General features: G+C 48.4%; 2 protein-coding genes across 6 annotated transcripts in view; both read right to left on the bottom strand.

Moving 5' to 3' along the window:
* The window catches only part of ACACB (acetyl-CoA carboxylase beta), a 139,708-nt gene extending 124,743 nt beyond the window's left edge, over nucleotides 1-14,965 (bottom strand). For all 5 annotated transcript variants that reach the window (XM_067700488.1, XM_067700491.1, XM_067700493.1 and 2 more), the window contains exon 1: nucleotides 14,833-14,965. The gene's annotated coding sequence lies outside the window, so the exon portion shown is untranslated. The remainder of the gene's footprint in view (nucleotides 1-14,832) is intronic.
* Nucleotides 4,321-16,713, bottom strand: UNG (uracil DNA glycosylase). The gene is made up of 7 exons (XM_067700512.1): nucleotides 16,515-16,713; nucleotides 15,648-15,854; nucleotides 14,833-14,928; nucleotides 12,209-12,306; nucleotides 11,473-11,561; nucleotides 9,704-9,882; nucleotides 4,321-5,516 (listed from the first exon to the last, which is right to left on the bottom strand). Exons 1-7 carry the CDS (start codon nucleotides 16,641-16,643, stop codon nucleotides 5,376-5,378), a joined length of 939 nt encoding a protein of 312 aa, XP_067556613.1. The 5' UTR covers nucleotides 16,644-16,713; the 3' UTR covers nucleotides 4,321-5,375.
* Between the last annotated feature and the right edge of the window lie 622 nt (nucleotides 16,714-17,335).

Below are 17,335 nucleotides of genomic sequence, written 5' to 3'. Positions count from 1 at the left end.
ATTAAAGATTTCTCAGGGCTAAAAATTCTAACATATGTTATTGAAACTACTAGAAATAATAAGGGAAACAACCCTGTATGCAAGGAAAGGATGTGTTTTGGGTAAGAAAAGGCATGAAGAATAAAGATGCATTTCTGTTAAGGGAAGTGAGAGTAATTTTGTCTAAACTAGAACTTCTGCTTATGAAGGACAAATTTACCTTCTGTAGCCAAGTGGTTTAAAATTTGGATTGCTACCAGAAGGGTTCTGGAAATAGGCTTCAATATTATGCAAAATTAAAGCTTAATTTTCTTTCATCTGCTGAAAGAACAAGTTTTCTGGGATTGTTGATCTGCTCCTGATAAAAGATTGTAAAATCTTTTTCTTTAAAAGTAATTTGCCTAGAAAGCAAAGATTTTGTGTTTTATCACAGTGATCTCCTGTGCTCTTTGTCATCAGGTCCTTGGTTACTCAGGAAAACTGAGTCTTCTTAATATTAAAAGAGCTAAAGTTTTGCTAACACCTGTATAACCTTCTATATTTTCTTGTTAATTTTATTTTTGTCACTTTGGTTAAATAGATAACTAAGTAATGTTTTACAGTAACCTGTGATCCTATCTATGCAGTGTTTTTAAACCTTTTTTTTTTTCATATTTTTAAGAAGCTTCCCCAAATCAAATTCTAAATGAAGTCTTTTTGACCTGGAAGAAACTTTGGGATTTTCCCACAGGGCCCCTGGAACTTACCAAAATATTTGTTAAACTAATTAGGCTTATTTGATATGTTAAATTACACGAGAAGCACTGTCAAACAAGAAATAGTACTAAACCTTTTTTAAAAAAAATATTTATTTGGCTGCACCAGGTCTTAATGGCGGCATTAGGGATCTTCATTGCCGTGTGTGGGATCTTCATCGTGGCGTGTGGGATCTTTAGTTGCGGCATGCAGGCTCTTAGGTGCGGCACGCGGGATCTAGTTCCCTGACCAGAGATCAAACCTGGGCCCCATGCATTGGGAGTGCAGAGTCTTAACTGCTGGACCACCAGGGAAGTCCCCACTAAGCTTTTTCTATGTTGTGTTTGTACAGGTATGTAAGTGTTCCAGAAATTGTGTGAAATTCCTAGAAATCTGATAGGACCTGGTACAATGATTATCACTTGTAATTCTAGTTATTATCTTAAAATGTTGTATGACATCCTCTGGGACCCCAACAGAAAATGGGCAACAAGTTAACGATCTTCTTACTGCTATTCTCTTACTTTCTGAAATTGCTGTCATCAAAATTAAGACTCACACTAAAAGGACTGAACCTGAGTATCAGGGAAATGTCCTGGATGACTCTCATTCAAAGGCAACAGCAACAGAATCTATAAAGATTGTTAACACATGTGGATGCAATCCGTTCTGCTTCTGCAAAAAATCATCCCTCACTGCCAGACTTCTGCCATCCTGATGTCCTTGTAAAATGGCAACGGTCTGCTCCTGAATCAGAGAAATTAAGGTGGGTAAACAATGGCTGTAAACTAAATGAATGGTCAGGGCTCTTGGAAAAACCCAAGACGGCTGCCTGGTTCTTCCTGGAACCCTGGCAAATCCCTTTTTTTGTTTTTCGTTTGTGTTTACATTCCTTCATCCACCACTGTACATTTAAGATGACTCAAATTATGAATCACCATTGGTGGGGAGACGTCTACAAAACTGCAAAAAACAGACTACCAACGATTCTGATCTGCCAGGTGCATAATCCCGGAAAAAATATTCTTGCTCCTGGAGCCCTGAGACCCTTGAACACCTGCAGCTGGACTTCATTCAACTGCCACTTGGCCTGGCTCCACCCTAGAAGTAATTTCAACGGAATCCCAAATGCCACTGTGTTTAAATTGTTCCAAGGGCCCGTTTTATAAAGTGAGGGTACTAAGCCCACCTAACCTTGTTCTTTGCTTCAATCTAACCCGACCCTGGGATGGGAAAATGAGGTCTCTCGAGTATCTATATAAGAAACTCTGGGGCAGCCAATGTAATCAGGCCATTTGTAAGCTTACTGACATACCCATGTATTTAGACAGCCTTTCGATATGTAATAATACAGTATATGAGCCTTGGTTGAATGATGCTAATGCCTCGGTAACAATGAACAGGTCCACAGATACTGTCACTTATGCAGGAGCCTTATGCACACCTCCTGGCTACATCTTTGTATGTGAAGGTTTTGGTTTAGAACCATCTTTATGGTTCTGTGTAAAGATGGTTTTGTTATGTTGTTTTAAATTCTGCTCTGCATACTTGTTAAGTTTTCTACCTCCTGTTTGTTGGACCTTAGTGAAAATGATGTGCTTAATGAGGTGATGCTAGCTCAGCGCTTTGAGATGATTTCCAACGCTTACAACCTTGACAAAATACAGACTTGGGATAAGAAATGCCTGCGAGTTCTCCCTACTACTGTCTCTTGTTACTCAAATGTGGCCGCAGGCAGTTTCTGGTCGGTGCACTTTCCCTCCAGTGTGGGACGTGACACCCAGAAAAGGTCTTTCCTGGCACCGAGGAGTGAAGGCTGAATTTGGAAAGCCTGTCTCTGGATCAGCGATGCTTTTCGAGGAAGATCTTGATCAAAAGGCGGTAACTGAAAATTAATAAAAGGAAACCTCAACTAAAACTGGAGTTGGGAAGGCCTGGAGAGGAAGCTCTTATGCCCTCTGGTAACTGACTCTGGTCAGTTACCCCAAAGTGTCAATCACAAACCCCAATGAGAAGCCACTGTCACTTGAACTGACTTTCCTCCAATGAACTTTCACTTTTTTCGATGATTTCCTTGTTCCACCCTCCTTTCTGCAAATGCCTTCCACCCCTCAGAGTATGTCTCTGCTAGATGAGATGGTGCTTGACTCATGAATCTTTTAATGACGCCGATTAGATCTTCATTTACTCAGCTGAACTTTTTAACACCTTTTACACATCTCTGCATACCCAGTGACCCAGTGCTATAATCACAGCAAATCTGAAAACACGTGAAAAAAAGTTACAACTACACAGCTAAAAGTTCATCAAAATCAACCTTGTTTCTAAAAAAATCAGTGATCGAATTTGTATTTCTTTTTCGGGGGCGGGGGTGGTCACAGACCATTTAAGATGCTGCTCTGTGTTCTGTTTAAAGTGTCACTACACTTCCAAGGTTCAATATAATTTCTTTAAAAATTAGTTTGCAGGGGCTTCCCTGGTGGCGCAGTGGTTGAGAGTCTGCCTGCCGATGCAGGGGACACGGGTTTGTGCCCCGGTCCAGGAAGATCCCACATGCCGCGGAGCGGCTGGGCCCGTGAGCCATGGCCGCTGAGCCTGCGCGTCCGGAGCCTGTGCCCCGCAATGGGAGGGGCCACAGCAGTGAGGGGCCCGCGTAACTCAAAAAAAAAAAAAATTAGTTTGCTTTTCAATTATCTGTGGTACCTCAGAGCTTTCTGCTTCCTCCCAACTCACAGCACTGCATTAGGAGATCGGTGTTAAAACCTCACTGATAAACATTCCTCTCTCACTTCTTCTTTGGATAAAGGGAATCCGTTGGAACGCTTAGTGGAGGACCCCAAAGTTACCAGAGGGAAAACTGCAAGTGCATCTTCGTGCTGATTTTGCACAATGTGGGATCATAAACCCTTCTTTTCAGACATGAGAAAACTGAGGCCCAGAGGGGAAGTAATCTCCTCAAGCAAGTTTCCAAATCCCTGCCCCGCTAAGAAGTGTTAGACTGGACGCTCTCACTGGGTGCGGCCCTTCTCGCCCACTTAAACACGAGCACCCGCGCTCCCAAGACTTCTTTATTCTTTTTGCTCCCTTCATCAGACAGCAGGGGACACCGACCTTTTCTCTGGATGTTCCACCCCAGCTACTGGAGCCAAGTGCTGCCAGGTCAGTGGGCCACCATCAGGGGGTCTTCCCAGTGCCTTGGCCTCACACCTCAAGCCCAGAGAAGAGTCTGGAAAACTAGCTGAGGGAGGGTGGGGGGAAGCTGCCCTCGCACTGTCGCAGGGCTTGGCAGGACACGCAGCCATGGTGAGTATGCCAAGATCCGTGGAGAAATGCTTTTTCCAGTCCGAAGTGGCTCCTTTAGGGTCCCAGCAGACCCCGACCCCGTTCAGCGCCCTCGCCGACTCCTGCGCGCGCCCCTCCCGGGAACCCGGCCCAGGGCTTACCGAGGCCTGGCGCGGAGGGGCGGGGGGAGGGGGGAAGGAGGAAGGGCGGCACGGAGGCGGCCCTTCCGGCCCACATTGGTTGTCATGGCGACCGCGGGCCGCCCCAAGCCAAGAGCAGCCTGAAGGGCGTCCGCCCAGGGCCCAGAAGGACCAGGCACCAAGCGAAACTTCAACAATCTTTTATTACCAAACTCTCGCGGGGTTAACCCTTTAACCCAGCTAACAGCAAAACAGCGCTCTAACGGCATCTGGGATGGAGGTGCACACCTAATAAAGACTGCCTCTTAAAAAAAGGATTAAAAAATATATATATATATGTACACATCTGCGTTAAGTATCTTTTTTAAAAAAGCAAAATTCACCAGTGTTGCCGAAAAAAAATCCCAAAGTGATTTCAGTCTAACCGCACCCCTACCCCCCACACACGAAAAAACACTGGCAGTGTATGCTGGCACAAACCCCAGACGAGATGCAGCTAGGAAAAAAAGCATCTTTCCTCTTAAAAAAAAACAAAAACGTTTCTCCTCCTTTCTGTTCAACCTCCATACCTTATTCCTAGAAACACCCAAAGAATTACATAACTAATTGCATAGACTAGACCCAGTTCACTTTCCCCAGCCTCCAGAAGTGAAAGTTCACACCAAGGATGGTTCCTTAGCAATTTTCGCCAGTACGACGGTCAGGAACTCGATCCCTAATTTCTGGGAACTTGCAAAAACCTCAGGCTTCCTGAGAGCTCCGTGAAAGATCACGGGCCAGTGTACCTGACCAAGACTGGAACGCCAGGCTGGGTAAAGAAAGGGGGCCTTTCCAAATAAAAACACCCAACACCACAAAACCTAAAGTCTAACCTGCCAGGTAAAAACAAGTAGAAGCTGGCTGTACCAAAAAGGTGCTTATCTCCTCCCTGCTTGAAAGTAATAACAAAGGGGAACAGAGTCCAGAGTATTTGACCTCATCTCCCTTCCAAGAACCTTGACCCACAGGCAGCATATTCCAGGCCAGAGGTCCCAGGGAGATTTTTGTGCTTCTGGCCAGGTAAAGCTGCTCCCAGGCTGCCTGGTTCACTGCTGCTCCTCGGAAAATGTGTGCCCTTGTGCAGTGTGCTGAAGAATTAGGAGGGAAATTGTTTTTTGACTTTGACTTCATAAATGACAGATACTTCAATCACAGCTTCTAGAAAACCACTCAAAGACCCCTGACCCCCAAGGGTCAAGGTCACAGATCCTTCCAGTTGATGGGCTCTTTGCCGGACTTCTGCAGCAGCTCATTGGTTTTAGAGAAATGCCTGCATCCGAAGAACCCCCTGTACACCGAAAACGGCGAGGGATGCGCGGTCTGCAGCACGTGGTGCCGCTTCTGAAAGAGGAGGAGACGGGGAGTGAGATTGTGGGGACACTCTCAGGACTTTAAAAAAAAAACCACTCTGGCTGTGGCGCTTTCTGTCAGCTCTGCCGCTCCCCTGTGACCGCTCTAAATTCGCCCACTTTCCTCACGGTGTTGGTTTACTTGCAGCATCCACACAGGTCCGTGCGTTCATCCTCCACTGGTTGGTAGAGCCACTACCTGGGCTAGGCCCTAAGGATGCAGAGCACCCGTCTCTGCTCTCCACTGGGCACTCTCGATAGGACTCGTAGGTGCCCTTGTCCTATGACCCAGCAGTCCCACTGCTGAGACTGTTATTTGGTAAAGGACGCCATGATGCACACATCTCCATAAAGATGCAGGCTTGAGGAGGTGCACGGCTCCTATCAGGTAAAACCTACTATAAATCCAGTGTTATGCAACAGATTACAAATATTTTTCTAAAGTTCTGTTAACGCAACACCACACAGCTACTAGAAGAACAAGATCAAGCTGCATATGCTGACACAGGGAGACCTCTAAAATATGTCAAGTGAGAAAAAAAAGCAAGAAAAAGTGATAAATGCATTAAATTAAAAAAAATTCTTTGGTAGGGGGGATAAGACCCAAGACACTATTTATAGTAGTTCCTTTAGGTGAAAGATTGTACCTTTCTATGCTGTTTGCATTATCTCACCACCAAAATAGAATACTTAAAATTTTTTAAAATGTCAACTGTAGTTAACTTAGTAGGAAGATTCTGGACCATTTTTGCTTTCTTCTTTATTCTTTCCTGTATTTAAATAAAAATCACCCAACAGGGCTTCCCTGGTGGCACGGTGGTTAAGAACCTGCCTGCCAATGCAGGGGACACAGGTTCGAGCCCTGGTCCAGGAAGATCCCACATGCCGTGGAGCAGCTAAGCCTGAGCACCACAACTACTGAGCCTGTGCTCTAGAGCCCACAAGCCACAACTAGAGAAAACCCGCACGCAGCAATGAAGACCCAACGCAGCCAAAAATAAATAAAAATTAAAAAAAAAAATCACCCAACAAATAATCGTCTTTCAAGATACCCCTGCCTTCAAGGCTGGGTTGAGGAGGGGCCATCAGTGAAGCCGGGCAGCCCAGTGTGGGTCAGGGCATGGAACCTGGGTTCCTTCAGGTCCTGGCCCTGCCACTCAGCAGTGGCGCAGCCCCAGGGAAGTCACTGACCCTCCCTAGGCCACAGGTCACTTTTCACCTGTGGACTGGAAGTTAACAGCAGTGCCAGCTCAGGAAGATCCCGTGAAGAACAAAAGATGGGTCGTGCGCGCAGAGCATCCCGGGAAGGGACGCAGGCCGGGTGCTCAGCACAGGGTACAGCATATGGGGCAGGCCCCTGAACACGAGAGCTGTGTGCATTATAAAGGACCAGTCAGCCAGCCTCCAGGGAAGGAAAAGACCTCTACATGCTGGACAGAGGAAGCAGGACGTTCAAAGGCAGTCAGGGGAGTAGGGGGTGGGGAGAAGTCCAGGTGGTTCAGGGGGCCTGGAGTTCACAGAGGGTGACAGGCAGGCCGGGGCCGTGCCCAGACCCCAGCTCATGAGCCCAGGTCGAGGCCTTCCAAGGAGAAGGCATCTGAACGCTCTGCTCTGGGCAAGATGAGATGGGGCTGACCTGAGGCTAAGTTGGGCAGGTGGTGGGGGGGCTGAGAGAAGAAAGTCTGTGTATGACTGGTTGCAGGAGGTGGGGATAGATACAAAGGGTGGAGAGGGGGAAGGAGAGGGGGAAAGAAAGGGAGGGGTCAAGAATGAGATGCGATTTCTGGTTGGGCAACTGGGTAGACAGCGGCCCTTTTTATCCTTGGGCATCCAGGGGCCCAAGTTTAGTGAGGGATGGACGAGGAAAGGAGAATGGGAAAATGTTGCATTTGATGTGCTTCCAGGTCCCTAGTAAGGCAGCAGCTGAATATACAGGTCAGTGCTCAGGAGACACCCCGGGCTACAGATGTGCAACTTGGGTTTTAATGGTCAATCTACCAGTTTTTTTTTTTTTTTTTGGTTTTGCCATGCAGCATGCAGGATCCTAGTTCCCCAACCAGGGATCGAACCCAGGCCCTCTGCAATGGAAGCGCGGAGTCCCAACCGCTGGACCGCCAGGGAAGTCTGGTTTTTAATGGTCAAGCTACTTTAACAACTGTTTACTTTCAAACTGAACCATTATTAAGATTACAGATACACTGAGTAAGGGCGCTTCTGACCACAAACCTCCCTAAGACACAGACTGGAAATCACTCCCACACACACTTCATTACCGAGGTAATCAGATCTTAGCAGTTAGTTCATTCATGCCAGGTTTTATTCCTACTATTCTCTTCCCGAAAAGAAAAACACCTGAAAACATCCTGTTCATTCACAGAGAAACTTTATAGAGAAAGCAGCTCTTCCATCTGACCTACACGCCCCCTTGCTGCTTGCATCCATGTGTATAGACACTGGACGGGGCTTCCCTGGTGGCGCAGTGGTTGAGAGTCCGCCTGCCAATGCAGGGGACACAGGTTCATGCCCCCGTCCGGGAAGATCCCACATGCCATGGAGTGGCTGGGCCCGTGAGCCATGGCCACCGAGCCTGCGCATCCGGAGCCTGTGCTCCGCAACGGGAGAGGCCACGGCAGTGAGAGGCCCGCGTACCGCAAAAAAAAAAAAAAAAAAGACACTGGCCGGAGATGTCAGACAGTAAAGCCCAGTGCCTACCCGAGGCCAAGAAGAGTTGGAACGGATGGGGACTGGGAGGGAAGGCCTTGAAATCCTTTAGTTTCTAACCATGTGAATTGAATCTACTACCTTAAAAAAGGAAAAAAGGCCTAAATTATGAAATAAAGGTAGAACTCCACTTAAGAGAAAATGGAGGAGATAACTGACACGTGAGTCAAGTCTCTAAAGCTGATGGCTGGCTTGGAACCCTGCCACCCTCGCCCGTGGGCTGGGCAGGGCTCCCCACGGGCCCGCCCAGGTGAGCTGGCTGCTCTGATCAGAGTCCGAAGCTCCATTCACCCCAAGTGGGCAAGTGACCTCGCCTCCCTGAGCCCCAGTACAAAGCGGGGTCAGCGTATCCCTCCCACCCCCAACAGCCTGCGTCGAGGTCAGGAGAGATGCTGTGTGAAAAGTGCTGGACTTGCTCCTGACACCTGTTTGCACGTATCTGATACACCATAAGCTACTGCCATGTCGCCTCGGTTCATCCCTTTACCTCACTTATGACGTGTTTATACTATGATTTCTCCCCCCACCCTCACTGCCCAATTCAGTGCCTCCCAGTAGCCCAAGCTAAACACTCCTCCTTCCCGTCTCCCTCCCTCCCAGCCCCATGCCCCCTCCTCCCCTTGCCAGTCTCCTTCATACCAGCATCACCTCCAGTCCGGTCACAGGCATCCCAGAGAGAAATGCCAGTGCTCAGCACAGAGGGGAGGCAGGATTAGGATGGTTTTAGGACGGGGTTTAAGGGGATGAGGGAGGGCATTCAAGGATGACTTCCGGTTTTTAATCTCAGCAACCAAGTATACGCAGGTGGGTCAGGGGAGGATGCGGTGGGGTGGCCAGAGACTGAAGAGCTGGGTTGGTGTCGGGGACCAGCAACCAGGGCCCAGCTTTAATAATTATCGCTGATGGTGTTTTCATGGGGGGAGGTTACATTTGCGATTAGGTGGAACTCTTCATGTTTCCCATATACCCTCAAACTTGTTGAAAGCAAGAGACTTACCTCGCTCATCATCTACTGCATCGTTTGTTACATGAATGGAACCTGGGGACCTGTGTTATCTTTCTGTGTATGCAGCAAGTTTATGCCAGTGTTACCAACTGCATATAAGCAGAAGCTGGCCAGCTGCTCTCCTCATACACAACTAATCATTTCGTCTGAGTTCTGTTCAATTTTCTTTCTTTCCTTTTTTTTTTTTTGGCTGCGCTGTGTGGCATGCAGGATCTTAGTTCCCTGACCAGGGATAGAACCTGTGCCCCTGCGTTGGGAGCACGGACTCTTAACCCCTGGACCGCCAGGGAAGTCCCTGAATTCTGTTCAGTTTTCGATGGGAAACCTAATCCTAATTATCACAGTTTTAAGGGAAAATAAGCTTCATTTTAGGACATGATCTTTCTAGGACCACATAAAGGGACTGCTAGAATTCTCTAACCTGTTTAAAAAAAAAAAAACCCAAAACATACCCTATCAATGGCACTGCCTTTCTTCTGAGCATAAGAGCCCCAGAGCAGGAAGACAAGGCCGTTCGAGTTCTGATTGAGCCAGGACACAACAGCATCGGTGAACTGCTCCCAACCTCTCTCTTTATGAGAATTGGCCTGATGCGCCCGGACGGTGAGGACGGCGTTGAGCAGGAGAACACCTGCGAGCACACAGCGAAGAAGGAGGTTCAAGGGGGGCTGAAACGTGCAATCTAAAATTCGACACAAATGAACATATCTACGAAACAAACTGACTCACAGATAAGAGAGAACGGACTTGTGCTTGTCATGGGGGGGGATGAGGGAGGGATGGACTGGAAGTTTGGGGTTAACAGATGCAAACTATTATATATAGGATGTATAGCACAGAAAACTCTTCAATATCCTTTGATAAACCATAATTATAAAGAATACGGAAAAGAATATGTATATGTATAATGGAATCACTTTGCTGTACAGCAGAAATTAACATTGTAAATCAACTATACTTCAATAAAATTAAAAGAAAAAAAAGGGGGAGGCTGAAACGAGTTGGCCTAAACACCCAATAATGGGCTCAACGCATGACGAAACCACCCCGAGATGTAAGCTGGTGCAGCCACCTGAAATCCGGTGGTGGAGAAAGCATTAGGACGTGACCAGCTGGTGCCTCTGTGCGAGATTCATTTTCACCTCTGCACTTTCAAGACCGAACTTCTGAGTTTGCAACAGTGACCGTGCATTATATCCATCATCAGAAAGAATTGTTTAAAAAAATATACCCTGGGCTTCCCTGGTGGCGCAGTGGTTGAGAGTCCGCCTGCCGATGCAGGGGATACGGGTTCGTGCCCCGGTCCGGGAGGATCCCACATGCCGTGGAGCGGCTGGGCCCGTGAGCCATGGCCGCTGAGCCTGCGCGTCCGGAGCCTGTGCTCCGCAACGGGAGGGGCCACAACAGTGAGAAGCCCGTGTACCACCACCACCAACAACAAAAAATACCCTAACTGATATGAAATAACCCTGGAAAGTAACACAAGGAGGCCAAGACGTTTCACTGAAACAAAAATCTCACTGCAAGGAAAGAGCAGATATTCTTTCCTTATCCTGATTATAGTTTGTTAAAAAAGGAGAAAGACGTCCCACAGATAGGTATTAAACACACACAACATAACCCGTGTGTCAAAATGAGAAAACTTGAGGCCACCTTCTGAATGGTCGAAGTTGAGTGGTTCAACGTAAAATATGAATGACGAGGAACCAACTTTCCCCTTTCATGCTATGATTAAAACATGAAAAACCAATGGCTGCAGGATAAAAGCGAAATACATTTTTTTCCACTAGATTAGATTACTGGTTTATTACAAAGGATATTAAAGGATGCAGTCAAGTCGGATGAAGAGGTGCAAAGGGCAAGACAGAGGGAAAGAGCACGTGGCTTCCATGCCCTCTCTCAGCTTGCCTCTCTCTCCGATCTCCATGCGTGCATCAACCCAGAAGCTCTCCAAATGTCATCCTTTGGGGGTTTTATGGAGGCTTCATTACATAAGCATGATTGATTAAATCACTGGCCACTGGCATTGGATTCAACCTCCAGCCCATCTCCTCTCCCTGGATATCAGGGGGTGGTGAGATACATTCTTTGACTTACATAAACTTAGCCATTTTATTAGAGCTCTCTGGTTCCTCACGGGTATCTTTTAAAAATATAAGCAAGCTAGACAGAAAAGACAGTTGAAATCCATCCAAAACACATCTAGCAGTGGCTGGTTTACCTTGCCTGGCCCATCCGGATAAATCTCCATGACCAGGATGAACAAAACCATCTATGTCTGTAGACAGTTCTTTATAAATGTTTTCCAAACTGAAAGCAAGCCAGAAGAAAAACAAACAGAAAAACAGAATCTTAAGCACAATTCGGAAAGTCCAGGACCCTCCAGCACACAGGCGAGTTAGTCTGCAAAGCCAGCCCTCGGGGCGGACAACAGGCGAACTGCACTGATTCATGGGAAACGCTGCCCTTCCTTTAGACAGGCACACCTGCCAAACGCCTTTACTTCGGTCAGTGCTTGGGTTTAAGGAAGAGAACTTTGGAAAACCTAAGCAAGTTAGCCCAGGAGTTACCACCCCACTCCCAAGTGATGGATTTAGTTTATACCTTTAATGTTCATTATATTTGTAAATGATATGTAAAATCCTCCAAGGCAGGGGTTCTTAACCAGGCGTGATGTGGCCCCACAAGGGACGGCTGAAAACGTCTGAAGACATTTTTCATTGTCACAAATGGGGTGGGGGTGGGGCGTGCTGCTGGCATCTCGAGGCCAAGGGTGCTGCTAAACATCTTACCACGCACACGGCAGCCCCCCGACCACAAAGACCCAGCCCCACATGTCAGTAGTGCAGAAACTGAGAAATCCTGCTCCAAAGGCTAGTGACGGTCCCACAAACAGGTGCACCTGTAATTTGAACGTGATCACAGTTGGAGCTGAGCCACCTGTAGAGCCTGCGTACCTGGGCGGGGGTGGCACGGGCCTTTGAACACTAAAGCAGAGCCCATGAGCTTGATTGGGTCCGTGATATGGATCCTGTCCCAGGACGACAACCTTCACCTGTGAACACCAGATGGCGAGGATCAAACACTACAGTACAGGCAGTCTGAACGAACACCTTGGCTGGCTGATAACTTATACAAAGGACTCCTTATACTATGAGGACAAGGGCAGGCCCCCCTCCCGGCCCAACTAAGAGCCCCCAGAAGGGAGCAGGTGACTTGGCACCATCACTGCATTGCCCAGTTATCCTTCCCTCAGTCACCTGCTGCAGTGCCCCCTCCCTTCTCTGACCCACGTGTTTGAAACAAGCTGGGGTCAACTTTGCTTTCATCCCCTTCGTTTTTCGAATTACAAAAGGAAATACGCCCTTGTCACAAGTACGTCCATCCAGAAATATATCAAGATCTCCCGGTCATCCCTACCCCGTCCTGATCCAACCATTTATAATCACCTATTGATATATAATGAGGGTCATTGTACTCATCACCCTACATTTTTGTGTTTCTCACATCATACACTGTAGGCCTCCTTTAAGTCAACAGAGCTCAGTTGTTGATGGGCAGTCAGCTGGTTTCCCAGTTTTTTCCCTTAAAAAAGTAACGCAGTAAACATCCGACTACATGTATCTTTACATACTGCTGCTTTCATTTCTATGGAATAGATTCAGAAGAGTAGAGTTGCTGGTCACAGTATTAAGTGTATTTAAAATTTTCATCGACATATGCCAAATTGCTTTTCCACGAGCTGAAGAAACTCCAGTTGCCCAGCAGCAGCATATGAAGGAGCCTGCTCCCCTGGACGGGTACGCCGCGGAGACACCGTGGGTTCAGCTCCAGACTGTCTCATTAAGCAAACATCGCGATAAAACAAGTGACGTAAATTTTTTGGTCTCCTAGCGCATACACGATATGGTAGTCTATTAAGTGTGCAATTGCATGTCAAAAAAAAGTACGTATCTTAATTAGAAAGTACTTTATTGCTTAAAAAATGCTAACCATCATCTGACAATGAAAGGTTGCCACAAACCTTCGATTTGTAAAAATCGCTGGATCTGCGAAGCGCAATAAAACAAGGTCTGCCTGTGTCCTCTTAAGGGATGGAACCAGAGGAGAATGAGGACACTGTCACCGTCAGTGTGAAAATACTACTAGGCCTCTTGATCGGGTGCCCGCCCACCCATCTCTCTTCATTCCCACACTTTTGCCGTGTTCCTTCTTAAAACTCTCCTTCCGTAGCCAACATACACTTTATTCTTCAAAATCCAGCTTCAGATGTTCCCACAATCAGGCAGCTTTCATGGGCCTCTCCATTCCTCTGGTTGGTACTCACACTGCCCCTGGCATATTCCCCAACATGAAGCAACCTGTCCGAGCGGGGAAGCTTTCCAGTCTGGTCCTGGATAAGGACCTCAGAGGAGCCAGGTAACATCCCCGACCCTCCACATGCTCATTGGCAAAGAAGCCCCACCGGGCCATCTGATCCTCAGAAGTCTCATGCACTTTTCTTAGTCTTTCTTTACAATATTGCTCATTGGTACTCAAAACAGGACATACTTCAAACAAGGGGCAAACTAGTACTGAATTTAATAGGACTTGTTTTTTTTTTAACTTTATAAACAAGCAGGTACGTTCGAAGTGCTTGCTCTGAAATGAAAATTGTGAAGTCTGCTAAGTATTACGAGTGTCAGCCTTATCACGATGGCTTCTTCAACAATTTCACTTCTCTTTGATTTAACAGGTGCTTATTAAATCACGGGATTCCTACCCTCAGCTTACAAAATCAGTAAGGCAAAAGGAGAACAAAAAAATGGAACACCTCCAATGCAAGCAGATACTAAAACCCCCACATCACAAAGGAAACCCACATCACAAATATAGTGGGGGACAGGCCTCCTTCCGGGAGGTGCCAGAGATGCCTCTAGTTGGTTTTCAAAAGACAGAAGTGAGGAGAGGGTCACCGCCCTGTCCAGCTCCAAAGGAGAATGGAAGGTGGAGGTGAGGCTGGGAAGCAGGAAGTGGCCGTATTCACCCTCAGCTTTCATAGTTTGCACCGTGGGAAGCCACAAACAAGCTTCTGACAGCGAGCAGCCATTGTATATACGCTGAACCAAAGCAAAGGAATCTGTTAACAGGAGATGTGTTCAGGCCACAAGTCAAGAGTTTGAAAGCATCAACGGTAAAGGATGGTGTGGTCAGACAGAAAGAACACTGAGCCGCAAGTCAAGGTGGGACCCCCGACAACCACTTGAAAAAGACTTAACTGCTTCGTGCCTCAGTTTCCTCACCACCACACTTTACCTCTCATGGGCATGGGGTCGGTTTAAGGATAAAATAAAATACAAGTGAGAGCATACAGACCCATGGTTTACATACATACTTTTCTTTTTTTGCCATATGAACGGCACACAGTAAAAGTTAAACAGGGTACGTACAGGCTAAAATACGGCCCGCCAAACCTCACAATTTCAGTATTTTATTTATTACTGAATTATGGACAGTGGCTTAACTCCAGTGTCCCTAATTAAAAACTACCATTTGAGTCCTACTCCCCTTTTAGTAAAATTCATCCACAACTTGTACTTACATCTCTTATGTCACACATTTGGGTCCATGTGAAGACTTGCTGCGGGGGTGGGTAAACAGTGTAATGTTTCCTTTCTTCTGCAACAAATCCCATAAGCTGATGGAAAGATAAACTAGATTTACAATCAGATTCTCACTGGAAAGCATAAGAATTCAATAAGAAAGCTTCCAATGAAAGCTACTGGAAGAGCTTTTAGCTAGCTCTTTGCCAAGTTTTATATCCAAATTCTGCGTAAAAATCAAAACAGTTCCCCTCCCGACATTTTAATTCCTTTCTTTGGGCTGCGTCAAAGTTGATTGGCCTGACAGCCTTGATTTCCTGCGGGTGCCAACCCCTCCCTCTTTTGTTTAAAGGGCAGGTTTCATTCAGTCGGGTTTGTGGTTTTACCAGGCCACTCTTTCCTTGGGAGCAGACTAAACAAATGGGTTGAAAGAAGCTATGAGGGCTTCCCTGGGGGCGCAGTGGTTGAGAGGCCGCCTGCCGATGCAGGGGACACGGGTTCGTGCCCCGATCCTGGAAGATTCCACATGCCGCGGAGCGGCAGGGCCCGTGAGCCATGGCCGCTGAGCCTGCGCGTCCGGAGCCTGTGCTCCGCAACGGGAGAGGCCACAGCAGTGAGAGGCCCGCGTACCGCAAAAAAAAAAAAAAGAAGCTATGATATCACCTCATAGTCTTTTAAAAATCTTAAACTGGGCATATTCAAAACATCATGGCTGTATGTTGAAGGACAGAAAGTAGGAGCTCACGAAAGCAATATCCTATAAACGTGGGCTTGGCCTGCTATATTTACAAGTGCCCGCAGTCTCCAACTTTACCTTAATAAAATATGGTTTCCCGAACTCCCCGCTGAGGTGCTTCTTCCAACTCTCACCAAAACCTACAGGCACATTGCGCGCTGCGAGTCTGAGCAGTGCGGCGGCTTTGTTCTTCTGAATGCGGACCAACTGCTCGGGGCTCAGTGGCGACGAGGGCGGCGTGCCGGGCTCCTCCTGCCCGGCCCGGATCTTCTTGGCGGAGCTGGCCTGAAAGTGGTCCCCGCAGAAACGGGTCACGAGCTGCAGCGGACCTCTCCCGGGAGCCCGCAGCTTCCGTCCCCAACCCAACAGCCCAGGGTAGAGGACACCCATTCTTGGGGTTTCAGCCCCGCTCGGCAGGTACGTACAAAACCGGACTCTGGAAACCCAGGGCTGATCCCAGTCCGGCACTAACAGGCCGCTGCCCCAAATTTCGAGTTTGGTACCAAAACAGGGCAGGAAAAAGGTCTGTGAGCAAGGCCCGCAGCGCCTCGCTAGGGGTTCGCGGAGAAGGGGCCCAGCAGCCAGGGCCCCGCCCCGCGGGTCCCGCCACTAGCGTCCCCACGTGGTCTTTTCGCGGCAAAAACCCTCCCCTCCAGGACCCACCCCCTCCCTCCTCTGATTGGAGGGTGGGCCGGGCCCCTCGCCTCTGATTGGCGCCGTCGGCCCCAAGGTTCGCCTCCATTGGCTGACCCCTCAGCATGGCCGCCGATGAGGCGCCACGGCGGCTGTTTTGAACACGTGGAGGCCCCAGTTTACCCAGTCAGCCCCATGTTCCTGCAACCCCTCGGTCGCGCGGGGTCCGCCGCCCTCCTCGCCCTCTTCGCCCTCCTCACCCTCCCTTCCCCCTGACCCCCGGCCCCACGAGCGGTCCCCGCCGCGCCTTACCGCCGCATCCCCGCTCTCAGCTACCGCCGCCACTCCGTTCCACTGCTCGGCCGGCTCGGAGCTGCAGGCACGTCGCTTCCTGGCGGGGCTCGGGGAGAAGAAGGAGTAGAGGGTCTTCTGGCCAATCATCCTGGAGCCGAGGAGGGAGCGAACGCGCGCTGCCCGGGGACCCGCGAGCTTGGCGCCTAGCCGCGGCAGTCAGCAATTGGCGCCAAGCAACCCGCGCATGCTCCGACCGGGGGTGGGGGGGTGGGCGAGGGGGCAGCGGAGGTCCTAGTGCGCATGTGTGGGAGGGGCCGCTGGGCAAGGTCCCTGAGGCGAAGTGGGGCTCAGAAAGGTCTTTAGAGCGGGCGGGGTTCCTTAGGTCGGTTCACTCAGATGTTTACTCTTTCATTCATTCTTCTCACCCATCATACCTCTGCCTTGGGCAAGTCCCTCCACCTCTCAGCCGGTGAAAGAACTTAAAAGTACCCGCCCCGTAGGGTTTTTTGTGGGAGTGAAATTAGCTTTAAAATAGTAATTGTTAAAAAAGAAAAAAAGTAATTGTTTTGCTTTTAGTTGTCCAATTTTCACAACCTGTTTTACTGACGACAAACTAAGGCCTAGAAGCCTAACCTGTAAGGTTTGGGGGAGACTTTAACAGAGGTCATTAAGGTTAAACTCCAAACTAGTCATCCTCTGAAAGACATGCCCATACACCTGGGATTCTTCCCCTCTCCCTTCCTCCCCACATCCAAACTGTGGACCGGTCCTCTTGGGTCCATCTCCATAATAAAGCCCAAACAAATTCAAATGCTGTTCTCAATCTCTGGTCTACTAAC

Source organism: Pseudorca crassidens, chromosome 12 (genome assembly GCF_039906515.1).
Source record: "Pseudorca crassidens isolate mPseCra1 chromosome 12, mPseCra1.hap1, whole genome shotgun sequence".
NCBI lineage: Eukaryota > Metazoa > Chordata > Mammalia > Artiodactyla > Delphinidae > Pseudorca > Pseudorca crassidens.
Note: the sequence above shows the minus strand (reverse complement) of the source record. Positions and strands in the feature narration are given on the sequence as shown.